Here is a 14,827-nt window from a genome sequence, read left to right on the forward strand (position 1 = left end):
ATATTGGTAGAATTGTTTCTTGATATATTGTTCAGCCTGTTGCGAGGTGCACAAACTTTGTTTTTCCAGACTGGTAGAGGACCGTCTGGTGTTTCGGATATTTTCCGTATTCTGTTATGATCTCGGAGAGTAAAAATTTCGCTCTAACGCCAGTGCTTTCCCATATTTTTAAGGCTGAGGCTATGGCATAGAGTTTGCATATTTTTCTGTACTTGCTAATGTAGGTTGGTTTTGATACATCTGTTAAGGGGTGCAAACACATATACGTGGGCACATATTGTTTACATATTGCATGAGTGCAAAATATTAGTCTTTGATTTGTGAATCCGATAAAAGGCATACCGAGTCTGATTAATCACCTGAAAGGTGAAAGGTCTGAGAGTTGTGCAGAAACCTTCGTGCCTGACACCGGAGACAATACGGGGGACTCTGCCGGCTGGAGTGATGGGCATCTGCCGTGCGCCAGAGCGGGCATGATCAGCGGTCAACTGCGAGCCTCATCCGCGATTGGGGCTCCAGTGCAGAATATACTGAAGACACACCAAAGAAGTGAACTGCACCCTCGCTGGCAGCCTAGGGACAGTGCATGCAGAGGCGTAACCAGATGCAGACTGAGTGATTGCAAGCCAAGAATGGCGAGAGACTGCTGCCTTAACGTCACCTGTGCAGAGGAGATATTGGTGCTCACTCAGAGAGGGAGCATCTAGCAGGTTGCCTTGTAAAAGATGTTTTCTAATTCGTCGTCGGCATCGCAGCCTCGGGAGACCATAGATTTCTTATGCCTTGGGGGTTAGGTCTTAGCACAGCGTCTGCTGTGGCTGTGAAGTCCAATCCGTGAGAGGCAGACTCGGCCACAGTTGTAGGCCAGGGGGGGAGTACACTTTCGAGGGCTCATACATTAGCTGATCATACACCTAGACATTCTTATTTTTCTTCGTCATATGTTGGTTCGTACAGTTTCGTCGGTTGGTCACGTATTTTTCATGTATACTGTAAACGAATAATTATGCAAAGTTTATGTTATTTTGACACTAGTTGATGCTTTGATCTATTAAATACTCAGATGTGTGGTGTACCGAGTGCCTGAGTGGTTTATTTCCGTTTCATGGGTCTTTTTGCTTTTAAAAACTTGTACTGCTGGACAGATCTATGGACCTGGTGACCACTGTGGAGGTCTTATAACTGATGTAAGAAAACCCCTAGACACGAGCTTAAATGATTAACGACACATTATTATATTTACACGATCTAACCCAAAAAACCTTTATTATGGACGAGCTCATATTGTAAGACCCTCCACATACAACAGTATTCACATGCACTCACTCTCATTCACTATCACTCCGGGTGGGAACACCAAGAGAAAGCCTCCGTCTTCCAGAAACTTGACCAGCATCTTCAGAAAGAATAAAAACAAGAGTACAGTGAGACCGAATATGAGCAGAATTTGGTTGTTTCTCCGCACACAAATAACAATGTTAAAATCTGCCAGCCAAATGGTTTTCCAGATCAATAATAAGAATGTATACAGCACTGTAACATGGCAAGCCATTACAAGTAGCGTGACAATATTATCACGCGGCATTTCTTTAAAGCAATCACTGGTTTCAAATTCCTGCATCTCACCAGCAAAGTCTTGTTATACAATTTCTGCTAGGTGTTATTGACAAGAGCACTCGATATAAAGTATGGGAGCGCACGGTCAATGCAAAAAAGCAATGCCCTGATGCAAACTTATTATTAATTGGGGATAAGAATATGCACGCAGAAATCCACACATGGGACGGTGTGTTGTCTTGGTGTGGTCTGGCACTGTTGTTTTGCTGCCTTGCCAAAGCTTGCATTTTATGTTGACAAATCGGTAGGAATTCACTTGTGTAATTTGTGCTTCTATACTTAAAATTTATTTTTAGCGACTTCCTGACCTATTCTCAATATTGCTCTTACAGGCAGTCCCCAGGTTACAGAAAGGTGAGGTTCCCGAGGATTTCCGTAACCCGAATTTTCCATGTCAGAAAGTGAAAAGTGATCTCCCAAAATCAAGATAAAATCCCATATTCTGAAATAGTTGTGCCTCCCCTACCGTTTTCTCTCAGTACTGTATCGCGCTGTCGTTCGTTTTTTATTGCTACCTGCATCTTCCTGATTCTTTAATTTGACCCAATATCTACCCTAACACTACCCATTATTTATTGAACAAATGGAACATATGCTGTATCCAATTGTTCATTTTAATATTAAGTGTTAAAAGAAAGCAGTCACTTCCCAAAGTTTACCGTGCATTCGACAAGGCCTAGATGTCACATACATACACACATACACACAAAGACAAAGGTGGAGTAGGCTCGTCGATATGCACACATACATAACAACCGTCATTCGCCACCAAGTGGCGGTGACGTCACCACGACGCTTGTGCCAGGCCATGTGCACCTTGAGTCCACATGAAGTGTCGAACGCCCGCTGGCAGGAGGTCACGGGGCAGACCCAAGTGCCACGGGTCGACTAAGATGACTGGCTGATGCACCACTTGTGCCCCCTACTGTCCCAACTTGCTGTGCTTTAGCCACCTGGCGCTCCGCTCGTTGTTGTGAGCGTCACTCCTCCACCCTCCGTTGTTGTTGGAGGGCGACTGCCTCCAACTGCCCAGTAGCGTCCTTCACGAGCCTCCTCCACAGAGGCCGATCTTGACACCGCTGGTACCAGTCACTGGCAAGTCCACTCAGCTCCACGTCCTCCTGTACCACATCACTCCATCTCTTCTTGATGCCCATGCCACGCCCGTTAAGCCCCCTCGATCCGGCCGAACAAAAGCTGTTTAGGCATGCGGTGGCTGGGCATGCGGGCTACATGACCCAGCCAATGCAGCCTTGCCTGCCGGAGGAGCTCACCTATGGGACTTTGTCCACATGTTTTAAGGATTTGTGAGCTCCTCACACAATCCAGCCTGGTTAAACCCAGGATGGATCGTAGGCAGGCCAGCCTAAATGTTCCCAATCTGCGAAGATGTTCCATTAGGGGGGTCCACGTTTTGCAAGCGTAGAGAAGGGATGGAATGACCGTGGCCGAGAAGACTTGAAGCTTCGTGCGGAGCGACAGACCAGGTAGCTTCCACACAGCGTTACGCAACCAATGAAAAGATAATGCCACTCGATGATTCTGAGTGAGACCTCTGCTGTTAAACCGGAGCCAGTCATGAGTACACTGCCAAGGTATGGGAAACTCTCACTCTCTCCACAACTGCCCTATCACCAATTGGGAGTTGTGGGGGTGGAGTGTCCGATGGTACAAAATACCCAGGCAGGTGCTTAGTTTTGGTGGGGCTGATGGTAAGGCCCCACCTTTAAGTGGCACGCTCCAGGTTCAGCAGCAGCACCTCCAACTCCTCCTCTGATTGAGCAGCAATTACCAGGTCATCGGCATACATAACATGGTTGACCAATAGGGAGCCATCCCTTGACCGCACCCGGGCATCAATCAGCCTCGCATTGTATCTGTACCAAATGAAAATTCCTCCGGTACAAATTCCTCCGGTACAGCTATTGAAGGCTTCACGAACTACGTGGTCAAAATAGATGTTAACTAATGTGGGAGCCAGAAGACATGCCTGTCACACCTCAAGGTGAACAGGGAATGGCTCCGACTCCTGGCCACGTAGTTTTACCCAGGCCTGCTCACCATCATAAAGGTCTTTAATGATTGTGAGCAAAGAGTCAGGGACTCCGAAAGCACCAAGAACAACCCAGAGCCCAGGCCTACTGATGGTATCATAGGCCTTTACCAGGTCAATAAAGAGATGTAGGTCTTATTGGAATTCCAGACACCTCTGCTGTAGCAGACGGACAAAAAATATTGCATCTGTGCAGGACCGCCCTTTCCTGAAACCACATTGGGGCTCAACAAGCCTTTTCCTGAGCGTGTCTGGCAAGGTGATGTTGAATAATCCTTGCCAGGACCTTTCCTGTCACACTGAGGAGGGGAAGCCTCCATAGTTGTTACAGTCTGGTCTGTGCGGTCCCCCTTCCATAAACAGGGGGACTTATCAGGGCATCCTTCCAATCCTGCGGAACCCATCCAGTAGTCCAGACTATTATTATGTCATGTAGGGCAGTCTATGCACAAATGCCACGCTCCCTTAGCATTTCGCTTGGGAGATCATCTCTGCCCGGTGCTTTTCCTGGTCTCAAGACTTTGGATCCCCTTCTATACTTCCTCAACAGAGGGCACCTCAGCCAGCCACTCGCAAGGGATGACTACTTCCAATATTTGAGGCACTGCAGCCTCAGCAGGGTCATCCCCACTTTGCCCCATGATGTTTTCCAGGCTGAGGGATTTCCCCTCCCCCAAGATCTCACAGAAATGCTCAGCTAATCTGCAAATCTCTTCCTATACATACACAGTTACACATACACACAATACATACTGTAAAAAAACACACTACCTAACGCTACAAACAATTCTATTTTTCTTAATGCTCAAAGCTCGGGCTCGGTGAAGGCGGCATAAGGTGGGGCTTACGCCTCGTGTAAGGTGGCTGCCCGCCCTAACGCTCGCTCCACGGTATTCATCCGCAACCTCACCACTCTGCACTATTTGTGCTGACGTAACTAAAGCAAACATTTCCGCATAAAGATAATTTTTACATGATTTATGGGAGCATTTCCGTAAAGACGGATTTCCGTAAGTCGGGTCTTTCATAACCCGGGGACTGCCTGTATATAATTTTTTGTATTATTCGTTAATGTAACTCACCGACATCTGTGAAAATGAACTTCAAAGCTCATCGGATTTCTCCAAGATAAATTATTTTGAGTCTGACATATAAACAGCATTCAGTCCAAATTTTGATTTAAAGCTTTCGTGACTGCAGGGATTCATATTCTTGGTTCTTTCGGTAAAGTCACGTAGAAGGGAAACAATTAAATAATAAAAATATAAAACAATACAATTCTCACGACGTTTCGACTGCAACACAAGCAATCATCATCAGGTGTGAAAAGCAAAAGAAAATTTGAAAAAAAACGCCATTTTTTTCAAATTTTCTTATTGTGGTTTTCACACCTGATGATGATTGCTTGTGTTGCAGTCGAAACGTCGTGAGAATTTTATTGTTTTATATTTTTATTATTTTGTTTCCCTTCTACGTGACTTTACCGAAAGAACCAAGAATATAGCATTCAGTCCATTCGCCTGTTGGCTTTTCAGACCAACGTTACAACTGAGTGCACAAGTTATATATCTCAGACAATGGTAGCAACGTGATCGATGATGCCGATGTCCCCGAACCCCGCCGCCCATCGCTTCCCGTCTAGCAGCACACATGGGAACACCTGATGACGGACGCTTGTGTTGCACCCGAAACGTCGAGATTTATTTTATACCTACGTAACTTTACCTAAAGAACTAAAGAGTATGGGAACAAAGATGATTTTTTTTCTACACACCTATTGTCAGTCGTGCCACCCGCTAAATCAAGTAATTATAACCGACAATCGGTGGAGTTAACCGATTTCTAAAATAACTCGACAGCCCAGCTCCACTGAAACCTCACCGTCTCTTCCCTCTTCAGCTTCGCCTGCAGGGCTTCGAGCCGCGGCTGCGAGGTGTACTCGTAGGCGCTGGACATCTCAAACAGGCAGCAGTACCACTTGTACACGTTCACTGCACGTGGCACACACAAAAGGCACCATGTTAAGTTGCTTCATAGTCCGGGGAAATACCGCAACCACCGCCACCACCATCCCTATAGCCATCACCACATCCCTACCACCACTATCACTGTCCGCACAACCACCGGCATTATTGGTGCCACCGTCACCTCCACCACCACCGCCACCACCCCGACCGCCACTACCATCCCTATTGTCAAGATAATTCTTACCGCCACCACTGCCACCATCACCAAGCACCGGCACTACTGCTGCCAACCATCGCCTCCACTGCTGCCACCGCCACCTTCACCCACGCCACCACCATCCCTACCGCCACCACCATGCCTACAGTCACCACCGCGACCGTCACCACAACCAAAGGCACTAATTCTGCCACCGTCGCCTCCACTACAACTGCCGTTGTCCACAGCCACTGCAACTGTAATGCAGTTCGTTAATCAATCTCAGCGAGTAACATCCTGCTCTTTAATCATAGGATTACGACGTCACTCAGTTACCAAGCAACAGTTTAACAAATGCTGAGAAAACGCTATAAAAAACAGTTTTGAACATATATGTATATATTTTGGGAAGAACAATACAGTGCATTACGCGATGCACCTGAGCATGGCTAAAACTAGTGGCGAGTGCCATCTAAACAGGCCTTGACCAACCCCCTTCATCACCCAGCACTGTCCCATGTAGTGAAGTATAGTCAAATAACCCCAATAGCTTACCGGCTCAAAGAAGCCTGCATCCAACAGTGGGTTGACAAAGGACTGCACATTGCAATAAGGTGGGGACCATGAAGTGACAAATTATGAGTGCACTCAAATAAAAAAAAGCATTGCCAGGTCAAAAATGTCCCTCTCTAGTACTCGACTAGCATGGCTTTGAAGCTCATCTGGCCACTGCGGGCCATATGAAGTCGCGGGGCTGTATTTGGGAGATTAGCCTCAAACTTCACCAAACTCACCACATACACTCAAGCACTCCATCGCCACAACTATGTGTAGCCACGTGTGTGGTACGAAATAAAGTTGCGGGAGGGCCGTATTCATCCCGTGAGCCTTAGGTTGAACTACTCCCGTCGTACAGCTTCACAATACTCGCTACACCCTCCATCATGTGCCCACTCCGGGTCGCATTAAAAGAAGATGCGGGCTGCGTCTGGTCCGTGGGCGCGAGTGGTTTGTTTCATGCAATGGGGCACGCACACGCGCGTGCAGCAATTACCTTCCTTGCTGTTGGCGTAGAGGTATTTCATGAAGACACGACGGGGCAGCATTTTCATCACGTGCTCATTCCTCACCGTGTTGTCCACCTCAATCTTCCCCGGGCTGCAAAATGGGCACAAAATACGTTTTTTTTCAGAATCCTAAGTTAATTTCCTACCGAGTAAAGCCCACTGAGCCAAGAAGCTCTTTCTCAAGGGCAACTCGACCGGCATACAAACCATTCCACAATTACAGATTTTAAAAACAAACTTAATTTTAGCAAACATGGTGGCAAGATGTTGACTACCTCACCTGGTATATAGGAGGTCATGGGTTTGATCCTAACCCTGACCAGTGCAGGTGTGTCGGGGTCTCGTCCATGTTGGACCAAATTTTCAATTATTTCAATGGTATCAGGTACTGGGACCTTGGTGAAGAAAGAGACCACATCGAAGCTGACAAGGATATCGTCAGGGGACAGTACAACGTCTTTGACCATAGAGACCAATTGGGCTGAGTTAAGTACGTTAGGCACTGCCTCAACAATACCTACTTTACTTGGAATGGCTCCTTCTACAAACAAAATGAGGGTACCCCTATGGGATCCCCCTTGTCACCGGTGATAGCCAATATTTTCATGGAGAAATTTGAATCAGACGCCATCCAGACTTCCACCCTCAGACCTTCCCTGTGGAAGAGATATGTGGATGACACTTTCGTCATTTGGCCACATGGCCTCCCAGCTCTGAACATTTTCCTACACCACATCAATTCCAGACATCCCGCCATCAGGTTCACCATGGAAGTGGAGAAAGATGGCAAGCTACCATTCTTGGATGTTCTGTTTGAGAGGAGACCTGATGGCTCATTGGGGCATTCTGTCTACAGGAAACCCACCCACACAGATTCCTACTTGAAACCTGATTCCCACCACCACCCAGCCCAAAAGAATTCTCTCATCAAAACTTTATACCATAGGGCTCATTGCATTTCGGACCAACACCACCTGACCAGTGAATTAAAACATGTACACCTGGCCCTCAAAAGGAATGGTTACTCTGACCGCACCATTCGCCAAGCTGTTTCTCCCTCCATAAAGAAACAACCACTTGATACTCCGGTCAAAACCATCACACTACCATATATAGCAGGCGTTACTAAAAAGATTTCCAAAATTCGAAACAAACACAAAATCCAGGTCCGGTTCAATACAGTACACAAAATTCGTGATCTGATCCCATCCATGAAGGATGTCATTCCTGACTTACAGTACCCCGGGGTTTACAAATTGAGCTGTACCTGCGGTGATTGCTATATCGGGGAGACAAAGCGACATGTCTCTAACCGAATTCACGAGCACAAATAAGATTTGAAACACGGCAAAACGATTTCTTCTGCCGTGGCTGATCACTGTTACAACGCTGTGGGTGATCACGATATAATTTTCTCCGATACCAAGGTTCTTTGCAAACCCACTGGTTTTTATCAGAGATTTGTGCACAAGGCAATTCAGATCTACAAACACAGACACAATTTCAACCGAGAAGATGGTTTCAAATTAAGCAACCATTGGAAAGACATTCTAAATCGAACTAAACATTAAACTCATTTCAATGGTACAGTATATTTTTCAAGTAGTGGTACCCCAAACTTTCGCAGCTCTTATAAATTCCCTTTTCACACCATCAATAGGTAAACTCCCCCTCCCCCCCCCCCGCGCCAAACGGCAAGTCCACCGGCACGTACACCACCTCTTTTCTAAAGTTGGCCAATCAAATGCTAATTTTTATGCTAATTCCTTTGTCAAGGCACCTTGTTTGCTCGCACACAGCTTAAAGGTCCGCGGTCTGAGCGTGGCTGTGTTTCACTCCAGCGCTGTCCTCGAGACAGCCTGATCCCTTCACCTGATGAAGGCCGCTTGTGTTGTGGCCGAAACGTCGTGATTTTGTGTTGTTTTATTTTTTACCTACGTGACTTTACCGAATAGAACCAAAGAGTATGGATCCTTGCAGTCACGAAAGCTTTAAATCTAGAAAGGTGACAACAGTTGGTGCGATTATTCGCAAATGGAAGAAACATAAAAGAACTGTCAATCTCCCTAGGCTTGGGGCTTCCATGCAAGATCTCACCTCGTGGAGTTGCAATGATCATGAGAACGGTGAGGAATCAGCCCAGAACTACACAGGAGGATCTTGTCAATGATCTCAAGGCAGCTGGGACCATAATCACCAAGAAAACAATTGGTAACACACTACGCCGTGAAGGACTGAAATCCTGCAGCGCCAGCAGGTCCCCCTGCTCAAGAAAGCACATATACATGCCCGTCTGAAGTTTGCCAATGAACATCTGAATGATTCAGAGGACAACTGGGTGAAAGTGTTGTGGTCAGATGAGACCAAAATGGAGCTCTTTGGTATCAACTCAACTCGCCGTGTTTGGAGGAGGAGGAATGCTACCTATGACCCCAAGAACACCATCCCCACCGTCAAACATGGAGGTGGAAACATTATGCTTTGGGGGTGTTTTTCTGCTAAGGGGACAGGACAACTTCACCGCATCAAAGGGACGATGGACAGGGCCATGTACCGTCAAATCTTGGGTGAGAACCTCCTTCCCTCAGCCAGGGCATTGAAAATGGGTCGTGGATGGGTATTCCAGCATGACAATGACCCAAAACACACGGCCAAGGCAACAAATGAGTGGCTCAAGAAGAAGCACATTAAGGTCCTGGAGTGGCCTAGCCAGTCTCCAGACCTTAATCCCATAGAAAATCTGTGGAGGGAGCTGAAGGTTCGAGTTGCCAAACGTCAGCCTCGAAACCTTAATGACTTGGAGAAGATCTGCAAAGAGGAGTGGGACAAAATCCCTCCTGAGATGTGTGCAAACCTGGTGGCCAACTACAAGAAACGTCTGACCTCTGTGATTGCCAACAAGGGTTTTGCCACCAAGTACTAAGTCATGTTTTGCAGAGGGGTCAAATACTTATTTCCCTCAGTAAAATGCAAATCAATTCATAACATTTTTGACATGCGTTTTTCCTGATTTTGTTGTTATTATTCTGTCTCTCACTGTTCAAATAAACCTACCATTAAAATTACAGACTGATCATTTCTTTTTCAGTGGGCAAACGAACAAAATCAGCAGGGGATCAAATACTTTTTTCCCTACTGTACTACTGCCAGGGCAGCAGTTACTACTGTAAGAACAGTGCGGAGAGAGAGAGAGTGCGGGTGCAGGGACAGTGCATGGCCAAGTGGTCACGAGGGATAATTACAGGAGGGGACCATCGGGGACGTTCGGAATTGGCCGGGGGCGGATCGAGGCCACGGTCGGGGAATATAAGGCGGCGGGGCGAGGGAGCTCGGGGCTGCCGTGGGATTGGGGTGGACTGTCTCCATGCAGTCATTGTCTTCGGGCCATCGCTGTCTCCGCGTCGACGCTACTTGTGTGCTGTCCTAGCCCAAGTGCGTTATCCTAGCCAAAGTGTGTTATTCTAGCTCAAGTATCTTTAGTTATCCTAGCCCAAGTATATGTAGGATACGAGACCAAGTTATCTACGCGACGCGCCTTAATAAATAATGAAGACGATAGAAGTTGTCTGAGAGTCATTACACTACTGTAGTGGGTTATATTCAGACAAATGCCAGGACTTGGAGGCAACATGTTTCTTCTTGAACACAACCTTCACTGGATAACTACTAAGGGTGTTGACCCCTGTTATCCCCTCATCGAGTTCACCCGGAGTGCCATGTCCTCACATGGCCTTTCCCCACCGGCGCTTGGACCATGCCCCCTAGGGGCCCAACCCCTCACATATGCACACCGGTGATGAGGAGAGTCCCGCACCTGCAGTTCCTCTGTTCCGCCGGTACAACGCTATATACACACGTTGTACACCACTACACTACTATAGTCAGTAGATAATACTAGTCAGTAGATACCACTACAGTCATTATATACTGCTATAGAGTCAGCAGACACTACTACAAAGTTAGCAGTTACGACTGTAGTGTCGGGTAGAATCACTCAGTCGGACACGTTGTTCCAAGTCACCTGCTTACACTTTATTACTCTCTCTCGCACCAGTTGTAGGCACTCCCATCTGTCTATACGGTCCATTTGTTAACCAAATTCCCCTATCTTCTTTACACCTCGCTGACCTGCCTGCGGCAGCTCTTCCTCTCAGCAGCTCCGCACTCACAGCTCCGCACAGACAGCAGCTCACACAGAGCTTGCGCACAGCTGCTCTCCCTCTGCGCCGCTGCCCTCGCCAACATTCCCTCAGACCCACTCACAAGTCCGATCCGGGCGGGGGGATCAACCATCACCCGCCCGTCGACTCGTGAAGGTTAGAGGTCCGTCCCTGGCTTGAGCGGCAGCGGCGAAATGTCTTCACCTTGGTCCCGGAACCCGAACTCCCACTCCGCTCTCACACACCCCCCTATATCCTTCCTCCCAATTATCCTGCTCCTCCCTTGTCTCTTTAGGGCCCGACAGGCTGGCGCCTGTCACTCCTTAGCGCACGTCTCCAAGGCGATACCTCCGGTGCAAGTGTACGACCCCGGACTGACCCCATCTGCAACCGAATCTCCCGTTCAAGGGGTGGTAGTTTGCACGTGCAACCTTACGTTGCACACGCGCACCTGCCTGCCCTCGATTGCCCTCAGGCAGCAGTGCGCACCGCGTATTTCATCACACTACACTATAGTCAGTGGATACTAATATATGGTCAATAGATACGACTAGATTCAGTAGAAACTACTGTATAGTCAGTAGATACTACAGTAGAGTCGCTAGATACTACTGTAGTGTAATAACACGGGCTGGTGACGAGAAAGGTACTAACAACAGGGGGCAGTACACGTCAGCAGGAGGAGATCAAAAGAGAAGCCCAGGACAGGGGTCCATCTGGAAGCCCTGAACCCGCTAGTAGGTTCTTGAAGGGGGGGTGGCTAGGGCGGGGCGAGGCCATGCCAGGAGGAAAAGAGGGGCCCCGGCACGGGGGCTCGGGGCTGTTGCTGGGAATGGACCCCCCTCGCCGTGTCACTGTTCGTCGCCTTCGTCGCCGCCGTCTCGACAACCTGTAGACGCCCCGAGCGAGCCAGCCTGTCAACTGTATTAGCTAGGTAGTGCCGTCAAGAGACGGACGTGTGACTGGCGTGTAAGCACGTAGGGCATCTGTAGTTCCCTGACATGTAGGAATAAAGGAGGTGTCTTAAGAACCCCATCTCGGAATGAGTCACTGCATTACCATAGAATCACTAGATGCTACTTTACAGTTAGTAGATACTACTATACAGTCAGTAGATACTACTGTAGTCAGTAGATACTACTGTCAGTAGATACTACTATAGAGTAAATTGATACTATAGATTCAGTAGATACTATAGTCATTAGATACTAATGTAGTGAGTTCTAGCGACGTCGGAGACTGATCTTGGAGGCAACACTTTTATTCACAATACTCAGCAATACAGCCCAGACTTACTCAGGGCAACGGCCCTTCTAACCATTGCCTGGGGAGGTACTGCCTCCGGGCTAACGTGCCCTATCATGGGACCACAACTCTGGGTCCTCCGGCTACGGGTGCCTAGGGGAGGCTACTCTAACCCGACCTAGCCAGGGTGCAGGTTCCGATCACTGGCCCACTTGGACCCGGCCATTACAAGGATGTCGGGCCGGGGGTTCCCAGGGTGTCACCACTGAGCCACACAGAGTTCCAGCCCTTACAAGGGCAGCGGGGCTAGGGGTCTCAGTGTCCTATCTAGCTTCCCGGGGTCCGACTTTTATACCCAGCACCCGTGCGTCAGCCCTGGCTCCGCCTACCTTCCAGAGAGTTCCAGAGGGGGCTCTGGGGGATCCCAGGACGCCCTGTAGCCCCCTCCTATTGGGAGGGGTCCCGGGAGATCCTGGAACCCCCCGCAGCCCCCACCTGCTTTTGGGCAAAGGATATAACGACTGCCCCTGCTGGACCATGACTGCCCCTGCAGGTAAGTGTACACAGCCCATGGACATCGCTACACTACTACAGTCAGTAGATACTACTATACAGTCAGTAGATACTACTGTACAGTCAGTAGATACTACTATAGTGGCATTGCACTGGCTGCTGGAAAAAAGGGGATCTGCAGCGTACGGCAGTCCTGACATCAACAGGCCAGGATATACACGAGAGGGGGATCTATGGAAAAGGTCACAGAACGGGCACACCAGGAACCCGCCAGTAGATTCCAGAAAAGGGGCATGGCCGGGGGCGGAGTGAGGCCACGCTGACAGTATAAGAGGGGCCCCTGTGGAGTGGAATCCCCATCATCGCCATTCTTCTCGTCGTCATCTCCGTCTCTACCATCTCGGGGCGCCGCTAGTCAGACAGCCCACCAACTGTCCTGGCTGAGTAGCATCGCCGATAATAGACGGACTAAATATTAAGTGTATTAATCCCGATGGTGCTCGTTAATGAAGAAGCGCCTCCAAGTCTTATCGTCTCCGAGTTAGTCACTACACTACTATAGTCAGTATATACTACTATAGAGTCTGTAGATACTACTACAGTCAGTATATATTGCTGCAGAGTCAGTAGTTACGACTATAGAGTCAGCAGATACTGTTTTAGTCAGCATATACTACTACAACGATACCCTGACTTTCGTCCACTTGACTTTCGACACTTCGCTCTTTCGATCGTTTTCAATTATAACCACATTTCAAATTTCGTCCACGTGGTTTCCTCTTTCGTCAGATTTCATCCAACCTTCCAAGACGTTCGCGCCACATGCTCTCTCCTCCAACGGTGGTACCAGCGGTGGTACAGGATCTCTTAGACCTCTCATTGACATGTTAATTCCTCTAACCCCCCCCTCCCTCTCTGTTCCCCCTCTCTATTTAAGGCCTCGATACAGAGGCGTTATTTCCTGTGTGCCAATGCTTGTGTCTCTCTTTCTGTGTCTCTGTGTTAACTCTTTCTGCTTACGTGTCTGTATATATGTGTCTCCGGTTCTGTGTTTTATCTCTCTCTTAATTCTAGCATTCTTTAGAAGAACGTAATCAACCAGGTAAAGTGTTGACTGTTATGTTAGCCGACTATCTGCGCTGTATTACATTATATTTCTAAGTTTACTAGGTTTTATGCTTTCATTTGTACCTGATGATTGTTTGCTTTGCAATCGAAACGTCGTATATTATGCAATTTATTATTTTCTATTTCTACGTGACTTTACCGAAAGAACCAAAGAATAATCCCTGCAGTCACGAAAGTGCAAAATAAAGTTTGAACCACTTCTACGGGGAGGTTTTAAGTTTGCTTCCTCCACTCTCTCTGCTTGTGTGTCTGTCTTTGTATCTCCGTGTCTGTATCTTGTCTCTCTCAAATTCCACACTTAACTTCTAATTTAAGCAATCTTTGGAATAACGTAATCAACCAGACCATGTGTTAATTGTGTGTTGACCGACTGTGTGTTGCATTACATTACATTTCCAAATTTTACTAAGTTTGTTCGATTTAGTGTCACCGTTTTCTTCTTCTTTTTTCTCTCTGTCTCCCCTCGGTCGTTGCTCTCTCCTCCAACGGTGGTACCAGCGGTGGTACAGGATCTCTTGGACCTCTCATTGACATGTTAATTCCTCTAACCCCCCCCTCCCTCTCTGTCCCCCCTCTCTAACTATTTAAGGCCTCGATACAGAGGCATTATTTCCTGTGTGCCCATGCTTGTGTCTCTCTTTCTGTGTCTGTGTTAACTCTTTCTGCTTATGTGTCTGTATATATGTCTCCGGTTCTGTGTTTTATCTCTCTCTTAATTCTAGCATTCTTTAGAAGAACGTAATCAACCAGGTAAGGTGTTGACTGTTATGTTAGCCGACTGTCTGCGCTGTATTACATTATATTTCTAAGTTTACTAGGCTTTATGCTTTCATTTGTACCTGATGATGATTGCTTGCTTTGCAATCGGAACATCGTATGAT

General features: G+C 47.6%; 1 protein-coding gene across 4 annotated transcripts in view; it reads right to left on the reverse strand.

Moving 5' to 3' along the window:
- Positions 1-14,827, reverse strand: part of LOC116952277 (uncharacterized) — an 80,136-nt gene that overhangs the window by 32,482 nt on the left and 32,827 nt on the right. For all 4 annotated transcript variants that reach the window (XM_032971480.2, XM_032971479.2, XM_076074133.1 and 1 more), the window contains 3 exons: positions 6,888-6,991; positions 5,552-5,661; positions 1,327-1,396 (listed from right to left, as the gene is read on the reverse strand). In XM_032971480.2, the coding sequence (XP_032827371.1) occupies positions 1,327-1,396; positions 5,552-5,661; positions 6,888-6,991 (284 nt within the window). The remainder of the gene's footprint in view (positions 1-1,326; positions 1,397-5,551; positions 5,662-6,887; positions 6,992-14,827) is intronic.

Source organism: Petromyzon marinus, chromosome 46, assembly GCF_048934315.1.
Source record: "Petromyzon marinus isolate PM22_M1 ecotype Great Lakes invasive population chromosome 46, UKy_Petmar_22M1.pri1.0, whole genome shotgun sequence".
Taxonomy (NCBI): domain Eukaryota; kingdom Metazoa; phylum Chordata; class Hyperoartia; order Petromyzontiformes; family Petromyzontidae; genus Petromyzon; species Petromyzon marinus.